Source organism: Miniopterus natalensis, chromosome 1 (assembly GCF_054644295.1).
Source record: "Miniopterus natalensis isolate mMinNat1 chromosome 1, mMinNat1.hap1, whole genome shotgun sequence".
NCBI classification, from domain to species: domain Eukaryota; kingdom Metazoa; phylum Chordata; class Mammalia; order Chiroptera; family Miniopteridae; genus Miniopterus; species Miniopterus natalensis.
The window spans coordinates 16,101,456-16,127,090 of NC_142081.1; the positions used below are offsets into that span (position 1 = coordinate 16,101,456).

At 35.6% G+C, this 25,635-nt stretch overlaps 1 protein-coding gene across 5 annotated transcripts in view; it reads left to right on the forward strand.

The window, feature by feature from the left end:
* The window catches only part of CEP128 (centrosomal protein 128), a 291,713-nt gene that overhangs the window by 44,523 nt on the left and 221,555 nt on the right, over positions 1-25,635 (forward strand). For all 5 annotated transcript variants that reach the window (XM_016220106.2, XM_016220114.2, XM_087818763.1 and 2 more), the window contains 2 exons: positions 1,205-1,321; positions 24,418-24,501. In XM_016220106.2, coding sequence (XP_016075592.2) covers positions 1,205-1,321; positions 24,418-24,501 — 201 coding nt within the window. The remainder of the gene's footprint in view (positions 1-1,204; positions 1,322-24,417; positions 24,502-25,635) is intronic.

Consider the following 25,635-nt stretch of genomic DNA (forward strand, 5'->3'; position numbering starts at 1 on the left):
TGTTGGGATATTAGGGCTGATTTTTAGGATAAATGAGAAGCTTGATGCTGAGGGGTATTTTGATTTTTTTATTGAAGAACTGTGACTATTTTAGTAAATATCCTGTTTCTACGCACTAGATGTGGAAACACCAGACTTATCAGTCTAAGTAAATAGTAACTGCTGATTTTTTTGAGAGTATTTAAGCTTATGTTTACCAATATGTTTTTTAAAAAACAGCTTGCTCTGAGGTATGATTTACTGTAAAATTAATATGCTTTAAGTGTACGGTTCAACGATTTTTAGCAGATGTACTAAGTAGTGAAACCATCACCATCATTCAGTTTGGAGCATTGTCATCATCGAGTAAGATCCCTGGTCACCAGGACCTTTCTTGGCTGCATAGAGTTGGTGGCAAAAGATTTCTTACAACAGGGCTGTATTTATTGCTTCTCTTAAAGGAAAGCAAATATGTTCCATTCACCCGCACCAAATATACATATCACCAAATAGTGTAAATTTTATTTAGGGGACTATGTGATGAGAATGCATAAAGTGTTTTTGAATTTTCCAAACTTTTAGCAAGGAAAATCTTGCATCAGAGAGAAAAATTCTTTCATGTTTATTTTAGAGAGTCCCAATTAAGTATTTTTCAGTTTGACTTTAGTTTTTGATCTTTTCAGCTGGTTTATTTTTAGCAGATCACAGTAGACAAGATTGACAAGCTAATAAAAAGCCCTTTCAATTATTTACTGCACATAAACATCAAAACCTTCCTAGGCAGGTCATGCTTATAGATATTAAAATGATAAAGAACTAATAGATGGAACAGTGTATCATCAGAGTAATAAATGCAGTGGCTTTGCAAGCATGCTGTTTTCCGTCTGTTTCACCAGAGGGCACTCTTTTCTAGTTTATAACTTTTAACTCTGATCTATCCAATTAATATTTTATACTTTGAAAATTGTAAGTCCTTTATTGGGATCCAGGTTTGGATCATTTGGAGACTAATGATTGTTTTCTTTTATAACTTTTATTCATTTTTTTGTGTGTGTGATCAGTTTTTTAATTGTGCCATGAAAAGGGTCTCTACAAACAAGCCAGTCTTAAATGCTTTAGGTAGTAATGTTTCAGGTATAAAATATCTCCTCAATTTAGCCTTTAAAATTTTTTTTTGTTTGCCTAACAGCTCTGTAATGTCACTTCTTCTGTTTGTTGTGTTAAGGTTTCAGATCGGGTGGAGCGGCGGCTTCAGGAAATAGAAAAGGAGATGCGCACAGAAAGAGAGCTGGTGGAAAGACGCCAGGACCAACTGGGACTTATTTCTATGCAGCTACAAGAGGTTTGTGACAAACGCCTTCCAGAATGTTCATCTTGAGCTTGGATACCTGTTTAGCTGTGGTTAAAATGGTTCTAGTTCCTTAGTTGTTGCAAGTGACAGTGTAATTCAGTCCACATGAGAAGTATAGCAGATTGGTTGTGGTTTAGTGGGTGAAGTCAACCCTCCCTGCGTCAAACCCAGAGTCTGCTGCTTGCTGGCTGTGTGACCATGGACTAGTTCCTTAACTCCCCTGACCCATTTCCTCTGCGGAAAGTGGAAATAATCATAGTTTTAACCTAGTCAGATTGGTGCGAAGATAAATGAGTTAATGCCAGCAAAGCACTTAACATAGTGTCTGGCATGAGCTCAAAAAATGTTAACTGAAAGTATAATTCCTCTGATTAATTTTCCTTGACATGACAGGGGTCAGCGAACGATGGCCAAATGGACTGAATCTGGCCCATTGCCCATTTTTGTAAATAAAATTTTATTGGAACACAGCCATTCCCATTCATTCCCAATTTGTTTGGGGGTGCTTTTGTGATGCAGCGACTGAGAAGAGTAGTTATGGAAGAGACTGCATGGCCCACAAAGCCTACACACACACACACACACACACACACACTTTGTGTGTGTGTTAGTTGTGCACATTATGTCAATATATTTACACCTGAATAATATGGTGTGTGTGATCTCTTCCTTAATCACAGGAAATTAACATTGGAGCAATACTATGATTTAGCCTATAGCTTTTTATTCAGATTGTGCCACTAATGTTCTTTTCTGGACCAGGATACAGTTCAGGGTCACATATAGCATTTGGCTGTCGTGTCTCTTTAGTCTCCTTTAATCTGGAACAGTTTTTCAGTCTTTCTTTGTCATTCATACCTTAACAGCTTTGTAGAGTACTAGCCAGTTATTTTGTAGAATGTCTTTCATTTTGGATTTGTTGATGTTTTCTCACAACTAGATTCAAGTTATGGACTTTTGGCAGGAAACCCAGAGTATTGGTATTGAGGCCTCCCCAGATATCATGTCAGGAGGTGTGTAATGTCAATTTGTCTCGTTACTGATGAAAACAACCTTTGGTTAAGGTGTTGCCTGCCAAGTTTTTTCACCATAAAGTTGCTGTTATATGTTTTTAATTATTAGTTTTATGGTGAGATGCTTTGAGATTTGAAAATAACCTATTTCTTATCATACCCATGAATTTTAGCATCTATTGTTGATTCTAGTGTGAAACGCTTATTACTATAAGTGATGCTAAATGGCGATTTTTAAAAAATTCCATCATTTTGTCCAAATTTATTAGTTGAAATCCTACTGTAAGGAAGGGTTTTGCCTTTTTCTTCATCTGTTCATTCATTTTTATTGGTATAGATTTGTGAATTCTCATTGTATTGGTTATGTTTTATTATTATTATAGAAGATAAATTTGTTAAAATTCCCTTAAAATGTTTCTTAGATCTGTACATAAGGTATAAAATTAGAAACAACAAGAAAACAAAAGGATTAAAAACAAAAGGAATTTTTTTCTTTTACCAAACAGTTTTCTCCAAAAGTGACATTCTACAAATCCACTCATGTGTGCTTGGAGATCATTAACCCTTATTAATTGACAGATTTAAAAAAATTTAAGTAAATACACAGCCAGTTGAAAATTAGGAACAAAAATTGCAACCCTGAAATTATAATGCAAGTTGATAGGAAAAGCTGCTTTTGTTTTCTAAAATTCCATATTCCTTCATTTCACAAAAGGAGGCATACCCTTGTTAGTTGGTAGTTACTTTGAAAATGATACTTTGTTGAATAATTAGATACAGCATGTAGGTAGCCTTTTTTTAAAACCTTGATTTTTATACATTTGTTCTCAAAGCAAATTGCATCTGGTGAGCATAAGAATAGTACTGAAGAGACAATTGTTCTTTTTTGCAAGAGAAAATTAGAGGAATTTTCCGTACTTATTTTCTTCTCTCTTTGCAGAATGCACAAAATTACAAAGAGAGAGGGAGAGGAAGATTGCTTCCCACCCCCTTTGAGAAACCAGAGCCTGAATATTTGCATTGTAATTGTCAGTTTGACTAAAAGCTTGAGCTGTGATTTGGAATTCCATCTCTGACAATACAATAGAGGATCACTATTGATAAGAAATGTTTAATTTCATATTTTGTCACTTTAATGTAAGCGGTGACCTATATGCTTTTAAAAGGTGTTTTTGGATTAAATAGTGCAGAGGAAACTGGGAAGGATTAATTCAGGTTGATGCATTTCCTATGCCAGGTTAAGTGGCTTAGACTCTTCTGGAAAGGTCATGTTTAAGGAGAGGAAACACTTTGCTTTCTTTTCGATATTAAAAAATACTTGTGGAAATACACTGTTTGATAAAAGTAATTGGTATATTTTGTTTCTGGCTATGGAGAGAAACTGAACCTGCATTGTTAGCCATTCTACTTCCCTAACATGTATAATTCAATGTTAGTGAAAATTATGACATTTAAAAGTTGTTAAGAGATTAAGGCATTGATTAAGAATTGTATATATCAGAGATTTCTAGGCGTAATGTCGTATTACAGGAGGCAATCTGTGGCTTGGGCTAAAAACCTCCTTCTTTTTAGTGACCTAGTGAGGTCCTTAGGTCCTCTGAGCTTTATCTGTTCCCATTTAATTAAAAGCAGTATTTATTAATCATTGGAAATCAGTTGAGGGAAAGCCACTCTCCTTTTCTTGTTTAGAGTTTTTCAGGAATTGTTGACTCCTCTGTTTTTCGTTTCTTTTCTCCTGTTGGTCTAAGCCAGAGGGCTGTGCGTCCTCTGGAGGCTGCTTCCCTTTCTGAGCCTCTGCTGCTTACTTGCTGCTGCTGTCACATGCACGTCAGGTTTTCATACCTGAGGATCTTCACTGCCCTTCAGACCTCAGGGATGGGCTGTCACATGCACGTCAGGTTTTCATACCTGAGGATCTTCACTGCCCTTCAGACCTCAGGGATGGCAGGTTAAACAGCGTTGTTTTGGTATCTCAACAGAGGTCTCTTTAGAGGGAGGAATGTTTTGTATTAGTTTTGCAATAGTGTCCTTTTCATGTATCTTTCAGTTCTGAGTGGTGGTTTTAATACTCCGAACTTTTACTGATCAGATTCAAGTATCCTTAAGCTCGTAACCGCCATCAGCCTTTCCTTGTGGAGCCATTGTGCAAACACTACAGTGTCTGTTTAACATTAGGTAGATTTATCATATAAGCAGAGTCCTGTTGATCAGATGCTTAATAGTAAGGTACCCTCGATTTAGTTAAGTTTAGTGGAGTGGGGAGGAGTGGTGGGTGCTAGGGTCACGGAAGAAGTATTTTGACTGTAATCTCAAGTCAAAACTTTTTTACAGGTTCAAACTTTACATAAAATCCTAGATAAAATTTCTAACTCTTGACTGTGGCATTTTGGAAATTTCTGACTTGGTTTTTACTAGCTGTTTCTTATAAATTGAATGTTATTCCTTCATCTTCAGTTGAATTACGTAAAATGAAAAGCAGGAGGTAAATGCTGGGTGTGTTTGTATATGCTTTTCAGAGCATTTCAGAGCATGTTAAAATGCTAGTTTCCTCATCCACCCCCATCAGGAATATTGCATATGACCTAGGGTGATTGAAGTGCCTTAAAGGTTAAAGGTGCTTCATGGAAAAGTCTGTGAGGCATGGGGTCTTAGTAGAGGACGGTGAAGATTAAAGTGAGGAATTAAGTGCAGGGTGGGAGCTCAGCTCAGTGGTTTCTCAACCTGGAAAATCAGATTATGTGAGCTTCATCAATAAAATAATGCCATTTGCAGAAAAGTTAATTAATATTGGCTTTTTTTAGTATTTTTCTTCATCTTTTGGCAACTGTGATAATTATGAAAAACGTAATAAAGGAGTAGCTATTCATTCCTTCCCCGAAATGTAACTGTGGCTCCAGAGACACTGAGTAAAATGAACACTTCATGTAAGAAAAGCCTTGGGTACTATTATTAATGTATTTAGTTTGGACTCATTAAGGGAGAAGTTTCCAAGGATGCCAGAGTGTTTTCCTAATGCCCCCTTAATGGCATTAGCATCGCCCTTGAGATTTCTGTGTCAAATCAGAGGGGAGCCTAGTAAGACCAATGTTCTGAGGTGGCCGCATCAGCCCCTTCTCCTGCACTTCCTTTGGTGATTACCCTACTTGATTTGGAGACACAGATGTTGTGCTCACCTTTCCAGGGCTGAGCTGGAACTTTTGCTTGGCCATTCCCTTTACCCTCTTCTTGGTCCCATAGTCAGTGCCCTCTTTTTGGTAGTTATCTCCCACATTTTCACTTATTTTTTTAATGGCACAAGCCTCCCTTACCCCATTGATTGATTAGATATCTTTTATATAAATGCCCATTAAATTACCCTCCCATTGACCATCCCAATAGCCTCCTTGGGCTTTGAGAAAAGACAGATGGCATTTACAAGAAAATGGAAGTTTAAAAATAAATAGAAGTTCTGTCCTGGCCTGCTTGACTCAGTGGTTAGAGTGTCAGCCCTCAGACCAAGGGATCTAGGGTTTGACTCCCGGTCACGGGCACTTACCTGGGTTGCAAGATCCCCACCCGGTCTGGTCTGCGGGAGGCAACCGAAGACCTCGATGTTTCTCTCTCCCTCTCCCCTTCCCTCCCTCCTACTCTCTCTAAAAATCATTGGAGAAAATATCCTTGGGGGAGGATTAACAAAAAAAGCGTTCTGTGGAAAGCACAGCAATGCTCATTATTTTCCCACTCCTTGGGATATGAGCTCTAGAATTCAACTCTTTGCTAGTCCCCGTGATCAGGTGTGTAGTGGGCAGAGAGGAACACAGGCAGGGTGACACACACAGGGTCCTGACTACCAAGGTGGTGAAGGCACCGAGTATCACAGTGGGACAGCCACACAGATACTGCTCTGAAGGAAAATGTGTGCTGCATGGGAACATTTGAAAACTGCTCTAGTGTTTATTCTTCATGAGTGAAGCTGTGTGTGTAGGATAAGTCTGGGCCTTATTTTGAGCTACACCTTTTATTCTTTTAATAAACCCTAATCCCATTGACTATTTTTCTCTCTCCTCCTTTTGCAAAGATGGCTTTTTTCCTCCTGACTGTCCAGTTTCTAGAAAGTGATAATTATATGAAGTTTTTTTTGTCCTAGATTATTACTGTTAATTACCATTTCTTGACATGTTGTCTCTTTTAATTGTGCTAGTTTTGAGTATTTTGCATTTCTAGCATTTTGCATTTTTAGCGTTTAAGTGCAAATTAAGTGAGTCATTTGCTTAATGCATTAAGTAGTAACCATATTAATACTTTGTTTTGACCCAATGTTTAGTTTTATTTCCCATACTCCTAATATTTTTATTAAATATTTATTATAAAAAGTATTCACATTTAATTAAATAAATGTGGAACTACATGTGATCATATCACAAATGATCATACAAACATTTTCTTTTTTAATGTAGCTTTATTATTTACTTGGCTCATTTTCCCCCATCTCTTTTCCTGTGTTCTCTCATCATTAAACCTTTCCCCTACTCCCTAAAAAATAAAACAGTGTAAATAGCCTGGGATATACTCATTTCTATTTTTAATTGTGCTTCTAATTATCTTGGGCAGACATATATAGAAACTATATACACCTTTGCATACATAGGGGTGTTTTTTTGTTTGTTTTTTAGAGAGAGGGAGAGAGAAAGGGAGAGAGGGAGAGAAAGAGAGAGGGAGGGATAGAGAGAGAGAAAGAAAAAGAAACATCAATTTGTTCCACTTATTTATATATTCATTGGTTGATTATTGTATGTGCCCTGACCATTGGCAATTGAACCCGAAACCTTGATATATCAGGACTATCCTCTAACCAACTGAGCTACCTGGCCAGGACATACAGGGTTGTTGTTTTTTTGGTATGCTTTTATTTTAATAAAATAGGATCACATAACATATATATATATATATATATATATATATGCATCTTGCTTTTTTCTCTGACCTGTACTTTCTGGAAATTTCTTCAACTGGCTGATATGGTTCTTATTCATTTATTATCATGGATGGATCCTTTATTATAATAGAGGTTACCAGGTTACTTTTCCAAAAGGTTCTAGCTCATCACATTTCTGTTGGCAAAATAGTTGAGAATGGCCCTTTCCCTCACATTTCTACCAGTAGTAATCATTATAATTCTTTTTATTTTTGCTGGGATGATAGGTATAAAGTGTTAACTCATTTTTAATGTTCATTTGCATTTCTCTTTTGGTGAATTTGAGCATCTTTTCCCATGTTTGTCGCAGTTTTCCTTTGTGCCTATACAGATCACCTGGTTATCTGTTCAAATCCCCCAGGAATTTAATTTTTTTAATGGTAGTAGAAAGGAATCGTTGGTTTTTATATGACAATTCAGTTACCTCAGCATCATGTTTTTGTTTTTTGTTGTTTTCATTTTTGAATAATTTGTTCTTTTTCCTCTGATTCAAATGCCACTGTGAGTTCTGCCTGGGTTCTGTATGCATTGCATTGATGTGTTTGTCTATTTCTGAACTGTTATCATTTTGTCTCAATTATTACAGCTTTTATTACATTCTGATAAATGATAATGAAAATCTCCTGTCATGTTTCATGAAAAATCCTGCTGGCATTTTGGTTGTAATTGTACTAAATATAGATTAATTTGAAGAGAACATGTTTTTCAATAATGTTTTATAACTGTCCATATTAAGGTCTTATACTTCTTTTTCTGGACTTATTCTTAGGTACCTTATGGTTTTTCTTTGTTTTGTAAATGGGATATTTTCTTTTATTGCATCTCTCATTATTTGTAGTGTAATAGGAGTGTAACTGGTTTTATATATGGCTCTTGTATACAACAATTTGGTTTAATGATTCTATTCTTATAATTTGTTAGTAGCTTTACTGACATATCTACTGTATAGATAATCATATAATTTGAAATCAAAGGAAACTTAGTCCCTTTATAATTCTTTTTGTTGTTTTATTGCACTGGCTAGAAACTCAAGTGCAATGTTGAATAAAAAAAAAGATGACATGAATCCTTGTCATTTCTGTATTTATAGGGATGCTTTGAAAGTGTTAACTCTGTTGTGTGGTATTTCTCCTGGTTTTAAGTGTTATTTTTAAAAAAATCAGATTAACAACATTGCCTTCTATTTCTTGGTTGCCAAGAGAGATTTTTTTTTTTTTAATGTGTTTGTGTGTGTTTTAAATTATGAATGGGTTATGAAATGTATCAAATATTCTTAAAGCTGTCTTTTGATATTTAAATGTGGTTGACACTATCAATAGATGCTGAGCTCTCCTTGCATTCCTGAGAACTTTAGTTAGATGTGTTTTTTTATACGTTTTTGAATTAATTTGCCAGTGTTTCTGTCAGGATTTTTATATTCATGTTTATGATTGAGATCAGTTGTTCTTTCTGCTTTTGTAAGCAAAGTAACATTAATCTCATAAAGTCAATTAGGTAGTTTCCTTCTTTTTTGTTCTCTGGCACTTTTTAAGAGAGGGATTGTCTATTACATGAATGTTTGTTAAAACTCACACATAAAATCATTTGTACCTGTTATCTTTTTGGTGGTTGAAATTTTCAGTTTCTTCAATCTTTTTTGGTTATATAGCCTTTTTATTTTTTAATCTAGATTGACAATTATTTGTGATTCTATTAACTATTTTGTCTGTGTTTTAAAATGAATTTAAAGAAGCAGTCATAGACCTGCTTTATCATTTTTCAGTCTTTTCCTTGAGTATTATTTAGTTATAATTTTCCCCTTTTTTATTTGTCTTGCTAAACGTATGATTATTTTATTAGTTTTTGTTTTGACTATCTTTGTTTATTTCTTCATCAACTTCTGCTCTTAACTTTATTATTTTTTTAATTTTTAGGATTGCTTTTATTTTTTAGACTTACAAGTTGGAGCACTGATTTTTCTGTTTCTTCAACTTAATACTACAAATTTATCACCAAATTACTATATGTTTCATGTGCTGTTCTTTTATGTTAGTTTATATCTAAATGTTTACGATTTCTCACGATTTTCTCTATAACTTAAAACTTATGGATTCCTTTTGGAATTTTCAATTATGTGTATTTACTTATTTTAAACTTCATTATTTATTTTAAATTTAATCCCTTTGAAATTTGTTGAAACTTCCATTTTGACCTAGTCTCATCATCAATTTTTTTGTAAGTATTCACCAAGTAAAAAAAATTAAATATATTTTCTGGTTTTGGCTACAAAGTTTTATGTATGCCCGATACACCTACATAGCACAAGCATGTGAGTTTAGCGCTCACCTTTGTAAACTTTGTTCGTTCCTCTGTACTCTTACTGAATACGTCGGTCTAAGCCTCCCATCATGGTAAGGATTGTCAGTTTATCCCAGTGATTTTTGTCAGTTTTGCTGTATCTATCTTTTGATTGTGGTTTCATGGATATAATTACTTCTTTGTCCATTAGTTTTTAAATTATTAACTAGTGTTTATCTGGATATTAGCATTCTTTGAATTGCTATTTTCATGGCATATGATTTTCCCTCTGTTTTTTAATCCTTCTGTAGTTTTAATTTTGTGTGTTTCCTATAAACATCTTATAGTTGGACTTAAAAAAAATCTCACTTGATGAATTGTCTTTTAGTGGCTGGGTTAGTGAGTTTACACTTATTATGATTATTGATACATTTGGAAATATTTTTATCATTTTATTTTTTAAGATCTCTTTTAATTTGTTTTTTTCCCTACCCTCTCTGTCTTAATATTGTATTGAAATGTGTTGTATATTTACTTTTATTCTTATTGCTGGCCTTGAAGTTGTAGATTATATTTCCGTTCTTTAGATGGCTATTCTAAAATGTAAACATTACATATTTAACTACAGATTATACTAAGAATTCTGTGCTCTAGCCTCAGTGATTTCTCTCAGTGTCTTACTGGGAAATTTTTCTTCTGATCACAGCATAACTTTTTGGTTCGCATCCTTCAGTCTGAGTTGCCACCTCTTCAGAGACAACTTCCTTGCCCCCCTTTGCTGCAGTGGCCCCTTTCTGCCCCTCTGCTCTCTCTGTACCGTATTAGCTTTTCCACAGCACTCAGCGCCGTCTATAACTGGGGCTTGTTTGTTCACTTACGTCGCTGTGCGTCTTCCCCGCTGGAGAGTGAGCTCGGCTGGCAGGAACTTTGTCCACCGCGCCTGTTCCTGGGGCGTGTCGTGCGTTGTTTACCATACAGCGACATTCTGCGAGCAACTGTTCAGGAATGGGTGCTCCTTCACGTGTCGATGACCATTTAGCTGCATATAACATTTTTGGTTAAAAAAATGTTTTTCTCTCAAAGGTTTGTACACATTATTGTATTATTTTGCTCTATTCTGATCTTATTCATGCAGAGGAGAAATTGAGTGTAACTAATTTTAACTTCTTAGAAATTATCCAAAATCCCACATTCTTCAAGAAGTCAGACAATCACAATTTAATTTTAAATATTTCAACTTTATAAAAGGAACATTTTGACATAGTAGGTTATTGTTTTTCAAATTATATCAAAAATTTAAGAAAGCTAGATTTCTTATATATTAGTGTCTTTAGACAAAGTTAGGAAAAAAAATTAGAACAGAACAGCCCAGACACATGAATTCTAAAAGTATGACTCATTGAAATATTAATTACGGATTTTGGAAAGAATGGTAATTCAGCCACGCATATGTGAATAAATTGACTCTTCATGGAATTTTACTTCTTATGGCTCAACAGCAAATGCTGATTGACGTTGGTTTGGGGACACTGCAAATAATGGACAGAAAAGACTCTTTAAAAGACTGCAGATACAATTTTTTTCTACTGTAATTTTCAGAATGTTGGCAAGGGAAGAAGCCTTTTAACTTAGTTTTTTACAGAATTTCCGTTACCTGTTTCAAATTCAGATAATAAAAATCTTAGGCTACTTAATAGGGAATTACTACAGGTTTTCAACCACTAGTCGTCAGTATTGAACCATCGGTTGTGACCCAGCAGGGATGTTTTATTCAAGTTGCTAAACTTCGTTGAAAAATGATTCTTTATAATACATATACCTCAACTCTTAGGGCTTCCTGAAAGTGTACTTGGCACAAACACTGCAAGTGAAAAAAATCTAATTATTTAATTATAGCTATTTGAAATTTTAAGTTTGAAACAGTGTTCCTCTCCACTATTAAAAAATAAATTATGACACACTTATTACATATTAAGACATCTGTTATATTTAACAGTAAAACTGTCATTTCTATGCCTTGTTGTTAGAGTTTCTTTCATGCTTTCTATTCAGGGTTACAGTTCCTTCCTCCCTCTCCGCCTCCCCCCCCCATGGAAGAATCTTTTTACATACAGTATAATAAAATAATTAGCATCTGTAATGTGATATGAGAGTTTATTTCACTGGAATCCTGTTCCATGTCCTTTCCCACATTTTATATTTCTAAGCTATACAGAAGTGTCCCAGAGATAATTCCTCTAAACTTGTATCATATATACATACAAACTTTTCTCCTTATTTCCTTTTTCTTGAACTGTCTTTGTACCCTGTTGTCCACCCACCCCACTTATGATTGTTTCCTACTGATGTTCCTAATGTGCTGTGTTCTTCCTTCGGCTAATTTTGTTTGTTTGTTTTTCTTTACTTAATATAAAAGTTCTGCTATGACTCATTGCATTTCTAGTTAATTTTCATTTCTAGTCTGCACACTGGATCCTTTTTTTAAAAAATTTAAATACTGTTTGGCTTTAATTATTTCTCAAGGCATGGGAAACCTAGGTTTTCCTAACATCTTTTTCGATATTATGGTCAAGTTACAGCTGCAGCTTTATTATGTAGTTATTTAATGGGCCTTTATAGGGCAGTGAGAAAAAGTTACATAGTATCCTGTTTATTATCTGAGCTTGAGATCCTGAAGCATTGCTGGCCAGTATCAGTCTTGGGTGGGAATAAGCTAGAGTGATGCCATGATTCAGAGCCACAAAGCCTGGGCAGACTTGGGTCTCTGGGGCTCCATTTCCTGTTCCTTCCCCTTCTCACCTGTGAACTTGTACAGGTGCTGAAGCTCTGTGTGTGTGTGTTTCACCCTAACAAGTAGCTTGTACGATTTATTTCTTCTTAAAAAGATGGATACTCATCTTGATAAAATAACTTTAATTTTGTTTTGAAGATTTATGTTTCTTTTATGTCCTTGCCTTCTCCATTTCTCCCATATTTCACATCGAGTCCATCATTAAATTCTGTCAGCTCTGTTTTTAAAATACTTTGTAAATTGGTAGCTATTCTTCCCCTCTACCAGGACTGCTCTCCTTTATCATCTTGCCACTATCGTCTCCTGTCTGGGCTAGTACATTAGCCTCCTTGCTTCTATTCCTACCTCCCTACAGACTTTTCCCCACAGAATCAGATAATGCTACATCTTTCTTCAAAACCCTTAAAAATTAAAAAAAATCATCACATTCAGAATGAAATCTAAAGTCCTCATCCTACAAGACCCCTTCGATCTGGTTCCTACAGGCACCATCACCCAGATTTTCTGTCTTTCTCCCTCTTGCCCACTCTAGGCCAACTGCATGGCCTTCTTGCTTTTTCCTGGACATGTCAGGCAGCCTCCTGCTTCTGGACATTTGCGTGTTCCATTTCCAGAGCCCGGGATTTTCAATTCTGAAAACAGTTGCATTGCTTATGCCCTCATGTCATTCAGAGCTCTACTTCAGACAGGCCTTGACAGCTCCCCGAGATAAAGTACCCCTTCTGCATGCCTGAGCCCCCTCCACTGCTGTAGCTTCTCTGTATAATGCTTTTCATTGCCTGTCATCCGTCTGTCTCCCGGGTGCGGGCTTTATGAAGGCAGGCACTCAGTCTGTTGTGCTCATTGCTGTGTCTCCAGCACCTAGAGCAGTGGTCGGCCTGGCATAAGGTCGCAGTGAGTGTTTCTTGAAGGAATGAATGTGTTGCGTACTATAGTCAGCACTATGTGCAGTAAAATACCATTCAGCCAGTTCTCATGTGCCTGCTGTGTGCCAGGTACTGTGTTGGGGACTAGGAGTTTAAAGATACTTAAAATGCTGTCTTGTCCTTTAGAGGCTCCCAGTTGAGTTGAGGAAATAGAAATGTTAACATTCACTGTAATTCAGTAAGGATGTTATTTCAGCTTTGCATAGGTCTAGAGTAGCCCCAGGGGGAGAGAGTTACCCGTTTTTGGTCCTTTGGGAAAACTTGGGTGGAAGGGGTGGCATTTTTGCTGAGACTTTAGGTTTTTAAATCATTTTAGGCAATTCTTTTATGAATGAGTTTTTCTACCCCATTGCTTATTGCTACATGATGAGAAGCACTCTATCAGTCTGTGGCTGAAATGCTTATGTAAATTCTGACTCACAATGCTTTTAATTCACAGCACTGCTCTTTGTCTTATCATTTTATATCATACTAATTATTTCCTTCTCTTTTTTATGTCTGTTACCTGTGGATAAGTTATTTTATTTTTGCAAGGGTAAAATAAACACTGTGTTCTCTAAGGTTATGAAAGAACCATTAATGTCAGCATGCCAATGGAAAGGAAATAGATGGAAAAGAATGATTGGCTACCATGGGCTTTGTCTTTCAAGCCGGTTGAGCACTATTGGGCACAGCTTGAAATGTGTAGTTCACTGACTCACCATGTTCTTCCGTTTTCTTCTTTAGTTGTCATCTTGATTTCCCTTCTTGCCTCCTGTGCCTGCCCCTCCCCCTGTATTTAACTCATAGTCTATTTTATTAGGCATTGATCATTTCAGGTGACACTAAAACACTTGTAATATTTTTTATGTGGAAAATAATTTTTTGCCAAACTTCTTATGGTAGAGAATTTGGAAGAGACCTTCTATTTTTTTTGTTTTTAAATCCTCACATGAGGATATTTTTTCCATTTCTTTTCAGAGAGAGTGGAAGGGAGAGAAAGAGAGAGAAACATCGACATGATGTGAGAGAGACACAGTGATTGGTTGCCTCCTGCATAAGCCCTGACCAGGATGGGGGATCGAGCCTGCAACCCAGGTACGTGCCCTTGGCCAGTATTGAACCTGGGACCCTTCAGTCCGACCGGGCCGATGCTCTAACTACGGAGCCAAACTGGCCAGGGCAGAAGAGATTTTGGATTTTGTCTGTTTTAACCTTGTACTCACTCAATACTTGAATTTCCATTCACAGAGCAAACTCCCTATAGGGTTCATGGATATCATAGACACAGTATCTTTCTTTTATTGAGAAACATTGAGAGTAATAGCTGGCTGGATTAAAGAATATTCCATATTGATAATATATTTCAGGATCCTACTATTTCATATTAATAGAACTAAGTTGAAAGTTTATACATGTATTCTACGTGGTAGAAGAAATAACATGTAAACCGTTAGCTCTCAAGTTAAGGCCTTTGGATTCCTTTGAAGGGTACAGTTTTATGAGATGATGTGTAGATGTAAGTTGTCCTGAAACCTTATAACCTCATTTATAAATAATTAGCACTTATGTCATGTCTCCTCAGGCTTTTGACTTTATTTAAAGAAAACTTTACCTAAGGCCATTAATTATTAAATGCTCGCAATATACTTACTATTCCCCTTTCACCTCCCCATTTCAACTATCTTTCTCCAAAATTCTCTTATATATACTAACTTATATTTTATTATTACTCAATGTTTTTGAATATTGTGTGTCTTTCAAGATGTTTTCCTGGGTTAGTCCTTTGTCTTGTAGCTTCCTCTTTCCTAGTCTCATTGAAGTTAGTCCTTGTACAATTTTTTTGCCCCCACACCACACCATTTTGTTCTGGTGGTTTGCTCTTTAGGCTGCTGAAGAGGCCTCTCTATTAGGACCTGTGACTCTTTTATTTCACTTATTCTTTTTTTTAAAATATATCTTTATTGATTTCAGAGAGAGGAAGGGAGAGGGAGAGAGAGAGATAGAAACATCAGTGATGAGAGAGTCATTGATCGGCTGCAGCCCACAACCCTGGCATGTGCCCTGACTGAGAATCGAACCCTGATCTCCTGGATCCTAGGTCGATGCTTAACCACTGAGCCACGCCCGGCCGGGCTATTTCACTTATTCTTAAGCATATGTATAGGTGTTCTTGTAAAGCACATCAAATTCTGTTTGAAAATTGTTGAGGTTTACTTTACAAATACTCTTATTGCTCCTGTGAGTTGCATTTAAATCTGACATATCTTTTATGTACGTACCTTATGACTAGATCTCAAAGTATTATTTAATCACATTTATTTTACTGTGCGTACTTACTTGTTCTTGCCAATATTGTCATTGTAAATTATAACTAACAAGGCTAGCATAAATCTGTGTTAGTCCCCTTGTGCGGCACCATATGCAAATAAACATTTAATGTTGTTAATGCTATGATGATGATGGAAAGTGTCTGTGTTCTTGTTGACTGAACAGCTGCCTGGCAATAGGCGGGGAGTTTCTGAGTGCAGAACTTGTTTAGTTTCTACTTTATGCTTTTCTTAAAGAGTGGAATGTTTCTGTCTACATTTTCAGTGAATTTATCCTACACCATCTGTTTATAAAGCCCTTTTCCATCATTATCAATTAATATTTATTGGGCAGCTACTGAATGCATAGTAATATTGTGCAAACAAAGACCACTCTGCTACAGATAGACTTATTCATTGACTTGGCACTGTTTTATTTTGATTAGAAAACAGTAAAAAACACAACAACACCCAAATCCAAAGGCATAAAATAACATCCTCTAACTCTGAACAATGAAAGATGTTGTATATCTATGGGGCATTCTGCTCAAATACGTATAAAACTTGAGAAATTCTAAATTCAGTTTCCATAATTATCTATCATCTTCTGTTTGTCAACAATTCTAACCCAGTGGTCTTGTGTTTAGAAAGTCAAATGAAGTATCATTTTGCTCTGGGATTTCTAATAAAACTGTGAGTCTCTTTTTTGAGAGGAAACAACTCAGATAAAAACAGACCCTCCACAAGAGCATTTGCCTTTTGATTTTGAAGGAAATCCTGGAAAGTGCTCTTGTTGGGCTCACATTTAACTTTACTTGCAAGATTTTTATTAAGTCAAAGATTGCATAAAAATAAAATCCTTTCCAGTAAAAGCAATGGCATTTTAGGGAATAATACTCATTACCATTGTTGCTTTTGAATTAAACAAGTCAAAGAATTGGATGTCTTTTTAGCATACCAACTTTATAGGCAGTAATTAAGGTTTTGTTTCGCAGATTAGCAAATTTAATAACATTTGAAGAATGAATTCCTGACACTATTCAGTAGGGGTTTTGCTTTTGAGCTATTTTTATAGTCATGGTAGTGGGTTTTGCTGATTCACCCATAGTCTCTGGCCTAGTTAATCTTCCATGTAGCCTTTGGCTAAGGCTTTAGGGTAAAGACTGTGACCATGGGAACAGAGCAAAGGGAATTGGCTCTTATGGTGATTGAACCCATGACCTTGGTTGGCTTTATTGGCACAGGGTGCCTTAACCAGTCAGCCTCCATAAATATAGATACAGTGAAACCAATAAATTTGCTTAGCCTTCATTGGGGAAAATAGGTCAGTAATGAGTGCCCACGTGTCCACTACCATAACAATTCCTATAAAAGCTCTTTGGATTCCTAAAATAATAAACACCTTATCATACATATGAAGACTGAAAAAAAAAAGGACATGTAGGCCATTCTCAAAGAGAAGCTTTTGAGTTTTATGTTTCAAAAACCTCAGATATCTTTAAAGAACATTATTAAGGATTACAATTATCATAAAAAATAATACCAATGTCCTTAACGACTGATAAATCTTAGTTAACTACAAGATGCTTGATAACTTATTAAGTACATGATACTGGATAACTACTCTAGCCTTTGAAAATGGTTGGATCTTGTGACTGAACTCACTGCGCTTACCACTTCCAACTGGAAAATACACATAGTGCAACGGGCAGCAAGTTTTTAGAATTTCTCCCTTACTTTGATATCCTGAAAATCTGTATGGTGTCATAATAGTGATGATCACTATTGGATCCTCTTCGGACCTCTATCATGCAATTCTACTTTCATTTATTAAAGTTTTTTGTTTTGTGTTTTTTAAATTGTAAATGTTGGTATGAAATTTTTGTTCCTTGGTTATGGCTGAAAAATAAATTTCTTTGAACAATTTAAGTAAAATCCATCTAGCTATTTTTGAATTAGATATTGGATAAGGGATTTAGAATATGAATGCATTGTTTTCTGCCTTGAAAAGAAACGTTTTTTTGTTGTTTTGGTTTTCATTGGCACAGATAATCCCCAACTGGATGAACTTAAAGGCTAAAATTTTCCATGACTTTAGCTAGTTCTCATGCAGGAGGAATTTCTAACATGCTTTAGGAAAAAACAAAATTTAGAAATTTAGAACTTGACAGAAATAAAATCGATGTTAATTTAAATGAGCAGTACAGGTTATGGGCAATAAAATCCTGCTGTATTATGTATATATATTCCTTTTCAAAATATTCTATTGATATTTGATGGATTTAGAGCTGTGATTTAGGTTTCCAAAAGAGAATTTTGGAAATAGACACCAGATTTCCATCTTTTGAAAAAATTCCAATTAAATAAGGTTCTCATTTTAAGGTTTTATACATACTAAGTAATTAATATTTTATCTTGATTTAAAATATAACAAATATCTTTAAGGATATTTAAAATGTTTAATATACATAAATACTAACAACTAGTATCTTCCCTTTATAGCTCATGGGGTCTGATTTGGGTCAAAATATTATATTTTGATGCTTAAAATTTTATTTTTGCTGACTTTTATTTTGTACCTACATGAAGAATTTAGTTTTAAAAATATAGTCAAATGAGCAATGAAGCCATAAGAAGACATAGAGGAACTTTAAAGGCATATTACTGAGTAAAAAAAGATAATCTGAAAGGACAACATATTGCATGATTTTGACTATATGACATTCTGGAAAATACAAACTGTGGAGTCAGTAAAAAGATCAGTTTACCAGGAGATGGGGTAGGGAGGCGAGGAATGAATAGGTGGAGCACAGAGGATTTCTAGGGCAGTGAAGACACATTATAGTATGATACTATAATGATGGATATAGGCTATTACATACTTACCCAAACCCATAGAATGTGCGACACCAAGAGTGAACCCTAATGTGAACTATGGACTTTGGGTGATGATGATGCGTCAGTGTAGGTTCATCATGTGTAACAAATGTACTATGTTGTACATCAATATCCAAAGGAGGATATTGCTAATGGGGGAGGCTGTGCGTGTATGAGGCTGGGGTGTATATGAGGACTCTGTACCTGCCTCTTAGTTTTGCTGGGAACCTAAAACTGCTCTCCCCAAAGGCCTTTAAAAGTGTATATAGTAAGAGTAACTATTTTTCTAATTATCAGTGACATGGTTTCTTCATTTTTTTTTTATTACTGGAGAAAAAATCTGACTTGAAAGTTTATACCTTTTAGTATAATGTTACTGGCCTTTTGTTGGATATGAGCACAGACTTGTTTGTCTGTAACCTTGTTGGTTTACCAGTGAATCATCTACATGCTCTTACCCTTGTGACCAAAGGCAGCAGCTGTAGCATGCTGAGTGATTGGGATGAGACAGGGGAGCGTATGTTCATTTTTTTTTTTTCTTTTCATAATTTCAGTGGCCCGTGTGGGAGTTAAGATGTGACCTTTATTTCATTCCAACTCCATCATTCTTACCCAGGCTTGCTGGTCCATTTAAAATAGACAAAGGGCCTTTAATTCCCTGTTTGTTCTACATTTTTGCATGTTTTATTTTTAGAGTCTCTTGATAAACATGGGTATTGTCAAAGTTGTGGGAGTTTTATGGTCAGATGAGACATCTACAAATATTTCCCTTTTCTCTTTTCCCCCCCTCTCTAGGAGGAAAGGTTGCATTTTTTTAAATAAATAAAAAATTAACTGAGAATTCAGAATCATGTACCTCTAAAGAACTACAGTAGGATAATACTCAGTGTTAGTCTTTTTAATGGAAATAGGCACACTTAAGAAAAAGAAGAAAAACTGTTGTTATTAAAGATTTAAATGTGCCCCAGGGACCCTCTATTAAGGCTCAAGTGTTGTTGCTGTGATCTTAAACATGTAAAAGACGACAGTCTGAATCCTAGAGCAGTGTGCACTATAGCTTTATAGCTAAACTGCTTTTATGAAACACACACACACACACACAAGCTTTAAAGGGCAAAATAACGGTAATAGAAATTCATTGGCATGTGATTTTTTTTCTCTTTTTATAACTGCTTTTACTGGGTCAGTTTTAATATAATTCTAAGCTGCTTGATCTAAGTCAAATAGAAAAGAAATCCATTGCAGGCTTATACATTTTAAAAAGGTGGCAAATGAGTTAGTTTATTATTAAGGTTTAAAGAAATGGCTTCTAATTTCGATTCAGTTAGTTTTAAAAATGTTTCTCGTTGAGTATTTTCTGGGTTTGCAGAACTGTAAAGTCCATTAATATACATTTACCAGGTCTTAAGAGTTAGATTCTCTTTCGTCTTTCATTTTAAACTAGATAATGTAGAAAGCAGGGCCAGTATCCTGGGCTAGAATATTGCTTGTGTGTTTGCTTGTTTACTCACTCATGGTGTAGAAGCAGCAGAAATAACGTTCAAGCTTAATGGCATTTCTAGATGATATCTTGGAAATGCAGTAATTCGCTTCAGGCTGATCCTTAATACCTCACTTTTGCTCCTTTGCTGAAAACAATAGAATTTAAGTTCTCATTGACTGAATTTTCTAGGACTTGCATCCATATCCTTAGAGTAAAAGGAGAAATAAAAGAGTACTAAACAATATTTTAGGCACCAAGTAGAGCTACAATAGAAAAATATATTATTTTGGAAAAGTGTTAGCTGGTCAGGTGTTGAAGATGGAAAGTGAGGAGAAAAGGAAATTTTATTGCAGATTCCTAGGTATCCAAGAGAATTAGAGGTTCTCTTATTCAACAAGGTCATATATGGAAATTTGGATTTTTTAAAAAGCAGCCAGTCGACTTCCAGAAGAATTTTGTTTTTATAGGGTATAGTTTCATGGACTGGAAATAGAAAAAAACACAATTCGATTAATTAAAGTTCAGCTTATTGATTTTTATTCCTTTAACATCAAGTAAAATTATTAACATTTATATTAATTTTAGGAAATGAAGATTAAATATCTGTTGGTGTGAGAATGGGAGTAATTATTTCCCATATTACCCTTTAAGGGGAATGGATCCTGGTAACTGCCAGATCCTTTCTTTACAGGGTGGGGCAAGTGGGAGTGTTGGGCATGGTTTTGAGTATAGGATTCAAAATTGAGAACTGGAATAGAGGCAAATTGTTCTGCATAACTTGGACAGGGAGATTCAGAAGCATGTGGGGAAGGTCCAGAAGCTGCAAAAAAATAACTAATGAGGCTGGGCAGGATGTAGGGACCAGGGAAGAAGGGTAATTCCTGGTTGGTGGAGTTGCCCAGGAGAATTTAGAGAATACCAGTGTTTGATGAAGCTTTGATGAGTGTGAGTACACCTAAGGAGTCTTATGTAAATTCTAGATCACTCAGTGCTTTTAGTGTGAGCAGGTCATCTTGGGGTGAATACAAAGAGGTTCAGCATTCTGCTTACTGGTGAGCACTGGCGTGGAGCTAACTTACTAGGAATCTGGGTTACATTAGACTCTAAGGTTTGATGGGGGAAAATTTTGTAGGCCAAAAAGAACTAATAGTGTTATAGTTGGTCTGGCTTTGAGCTAAAATTGGTGGGTGAAACTTTAATGATACTTGCATAGCCTCGAAATAATCTAGTAAAATATTTGTTAGTTACTTTAGTGATTTTAACATATTTCCACACATTCTTTGAAAATCTCCCTCTGGGAGGTGGAGCTTAATTTTTTTTCTTTGAGTATGGGCTGGGCTTAGTGACTCTTTTTAACACATAGCGTATGGGAAGGAAAGAATACTAACTTTATGGTAAGGAAATTTGGCAGGCACCACCTTACCTTAATTGAGCGCTCAATGTTAACATCCCCGTTCCTGAGTCCTGGTGATACTGTGCACCCTGCAATGTGATGCAGTGAGAAGGGCACTTAGCCCTGTTGTATCCCCTGTACCCCTTTCAAATTTATGAGCCCTGTCTAATCATGAGAAGACATCAGACAAACCCAAACTGAGGGACATTCTATAAAATACCTGACCTGAAGTTACCTGGAGTATCTCTTCAAAACTGTTGAGGTCATAAAAACAATAAAAGACTGAGAGAAACTTTCACCATTCCGAAGCTGCTCCATAGTACCTTGAATTGAATTTTGGCACAAAAAAAGAACATTTGATAGTTGAATAAAGGCTGTAGCTTAATGGTTTTGTAACAATGTTAATGTCTTAGTTTTGATAAACATACCATGTCATGTAAGATGTTAATTTTAGGGAACACTAGGTGAAGGGTATATGGTAACTTTGAGCTATTTTTACAACTGTTTTGTAAACCTAAATTATTTCATTAATACAAAAAATTAAACCCATTTGTGAGATTTCTAAAGAAAAGACTAAAATGATGACTTGTGAAAACAGCAAAAGGTTAAAACTCTTTGACTTAAGCCCCAAAATAAATATTTATTTTCCAGTATCACTCCACCATGATAATTATTTCCCCAGAAAAAAAAGACAACTTGGTGCTTGAGAAAATATGGCAATTAAGAAAGGTGGGAGAATTCTGGAAAACTTACATGTATGTGATGAACAGCATTGGCCAACTGCATAGTGAAATTTTTATTCAGAGATTATAAAGGCATATTTATTCAATAACATGTTTGCCACCTAAAATGTGCCAAGAACTGTGTTAGAAGTAAAATATGATCATGACAGCTGAGGTTTCTGGCCATCTGAAGCTTGCACCATATTTTGTATTACTCTTTGGAAATGTGAGCCTCTGGATAAACAAGGATTCTCTTGAATGTCTATCTAAGTAAGTAAAATTAAGCATATAAATGTGAGTTAAACATATTCTTAATGCATTTAATCAAAATAAAGTCAGCGAACACTTGGGAAATGTTAATGTAATTTTCTTGTTTGTTTTTTTTTAAAAAAATATCTTTATTGATTTTAGAGAGAGGAAGGGGAGGAGAGAGAGAGAGAGAGAAAGAAACATCAATGATGAGAGTCATTGATCAGCTGCCTCCTGCACGCCCCTGACTGGAGACCAAGCCCGCAACCCGGGCCTGTGCCCTGACCTGGAATCAAACCGTGATCTCCTGGATCCTAGGTTGTTGCTCAACCGCTGAGCCACGCCTGGCCGGGCACGTCCTTGTTTTTTTTTTAATGTAAAGTGTTATAGGATTTTAAAAATGTGAGTTTGGGAAATCATAAGAAAGGGACAGAAATGGATTAATTCCAGTTAGTAAAATGGAAAAATTTTCTCACTGGAGAATTTTCCAACAAGTCAAATAGATTATGAATAGATTATGCATATAGAATTAAATATTATTACAAATTTTACCCAGCAATAAAGAACAAAAGCAAACATCAGGATCACCTGATAACGACCTGAAAGTATTATGATTGTAATACTTCATTAATGTTAACAATTCAGTAATTGTTATAGTTGTCTTTTATTGTACCTTTCAATGCTTTACAAGTTTCAAATTATTTAGTCTTCATATCCACCCTGTAAGGTTGACATTATTATTTCCACATGGAGGGGCAGACAGCCTGAGTCTATGTCCTATCTCTGTCAGTAACTAGGTGAATGACCTAGTTAGAATGGGCAAGTTATTCTACTACTTGTACCCCAGCTTCCCCCTTAATAAAATGGGCTTAGTAATGCATCGAATTATCATAAAGATTAAATGTTGTATTCAACATATGTAATGTATTTTTTGAATATATGTAAGAAGCAGAACGCCTGGTAAGCACTCTAAAAGTGTTTTTTTATTACTATACCAAACCAAAATTATTTTTTATTCTGGTTATGTCTCTTTCCTCAGTTGCTTTTTATTAGTGGGAGTAGGAGCCATGGCAGAGGGAGCTGTAATCTCATGGATGGGGGGCCATGGTTATTTTATATACATGTATATTAGTAACACCTAGCATGGTGCCTGGCATTTTATAAATGCACATAGAAGTTATTTGTTGGATATGTAAGTAAATGAACTTGAATACGATTGATTATACTTACATCTAAGCAGTATTTAACATGTCCTGGTGTTCTTTTAAAAATCGCTTTCTATTGAGCACCATAGATCCTGTTGGAAAAGACTCTGACAGTTTGGCTTTTCTCAGTTTGGATGGCCTCTACACATACACCTTCTAAGTCTAAAAGCTAAGATTGTCAAAACATTTTTTTGAACAAATGGAATGTCTTTTAGATGTCATGAAAGATTGTTCCAAATATAAATTTTTCCTTAAGTTTAGCATAGAAACAAACCCAAACACACACTTTTGTGGTTGACTTTTGAAATTTGTATTTTTTAAAGTTTTTTTCCATTTTATTAATGAGAGAAAAATGTAGAAAAGAATGCTTTTCCCTCCCTCTGTGTGAAGTATGGTTTGAAAAGCCAGTTACATGTTGTGATAAAATGTCATATATGTAATAATGATGCAACAAGCATGTTTCTACTTTGATGAGATTTTTTTCAGAATTTGGAAAACTAGTGAGCTAGTTTTTAGTATTATATCTAAATAGTTGAGCAGATAATATAACTTTTAAGTACCATCATTTCAACAGGCAGTAAGCTTTGCTTGTTTCTAAGAAAACTGTTAGCTGCCCATACTTTCTAATTGTGTAACAAAATACCCAAAGATGGGAAAAGAGTGAAACTAAGTGGAAATTGATTAGGAAGATCAAAGTTGCTTATGTTTGATTCCATCTGAAATGTTAGGACTTCAGTGAATGAGCAGGTTGTAGTCCCTTCAAATACTTTGTACAACTCATATTCATGTTCCTCAGCCTTTTCTTGGTTAAGTCCTAGTAGTGTCTTTCAATGCTGGATGTATTTTGGTACTTGCTCTTAGAAACATGTGCAGGACTTCTGACGTATTTTCCCATCTCTTTCATTCTAGGCATTGAAGAAACAAGAAGCTAAAGCAGACGACGAGGGAGTAATGAAAAACAAGCTAAGACAAACTGAAACTGAGAAGAGCCAAGTAAGATTTTGAAAGTTATCTTTGAAAGAGCAGTGTTGTTTGGGACCGGTGATGTTTGTTGAGTGCCTTGAGATCATTTGTTAGAGCTCAGTGAAGGCTTTATGGATTGATGTGGCGTCACTTGGCTTGAAGGCTCTGCCTCTTTGCTTCTTGCTCTTAGAAACATGGACAGGTTGTTTGCTACCTATCATCTGGGGAACACTTAAAGAGCTGGCCTTTGCTGCAGGGTTAGGAAAGACCTGTTTAAAAGCTGGGCGTTTTCTAGATATTCGTTTTCATGACAGGAGTTAGTCACAGTTAGCCTAGAGGAAAAAATCCTCTGTTCTCATTAACACTAAGGACTTTTGACATACATTCATGTCTGTGACCCTGTGGAGCCTGGCATTTTAGAATTAGCAAGGAATTCAGAGGCCACAGACACTTTTCAGTTTGCAAATGGGTAGATTTAAGGATGAGCACAAAGTAATGAATGATAAAGTGAAAATTTGCCTCTAATGTAATGTTCTTTTCTTCATTATTGCTTTTTATATCTAAAGTTACCTCCATTATTTTATTTTGCGGACCAATGTCAAGTTAAATGATGCGTCCATGCTTTCTTCACTGTAAACACGGTATGTCAGGTTGTCAGGTTTGCCTTTTGGGAATTAAGACAGTTGATATTACCCAGGGATCATGAGAAATGGGCCTTGGTAGATTTTGAAACCATTTTAACTGAAGTGTGATTCTTTCCTTCTTTATGTCTCCATAGAAACAAGAAAACAGGTCAGAAAATATTTTGTGTAGATTCTATAATTTCACATATACTTTACTTTCTAAAAAATATGACATTTATTTTATGAGCCACATGTATAATTTAAAAATAACTTACATAACTGGACTGAAATAGATTCATAGGGTGTTGCAAAACAAAATCTACAGATAGGTCACATGTACCTTTCCCTCAGTTTCCCTCATTGGTAAAATTCTGCACAATTGTCATTCAGTATTCAAGTCAGGAAATTGCCATTTGTTCAATTCACAGTTTATGCAGCTTTATGTGCACTCACTCGTGTGTGTGTGTGTGTGTGTGTGTGTGTGTGTGTGTGTAGTTCTATACAGTTTAATCTCAGGTTGATTCATGTTCCTGCCCCATGG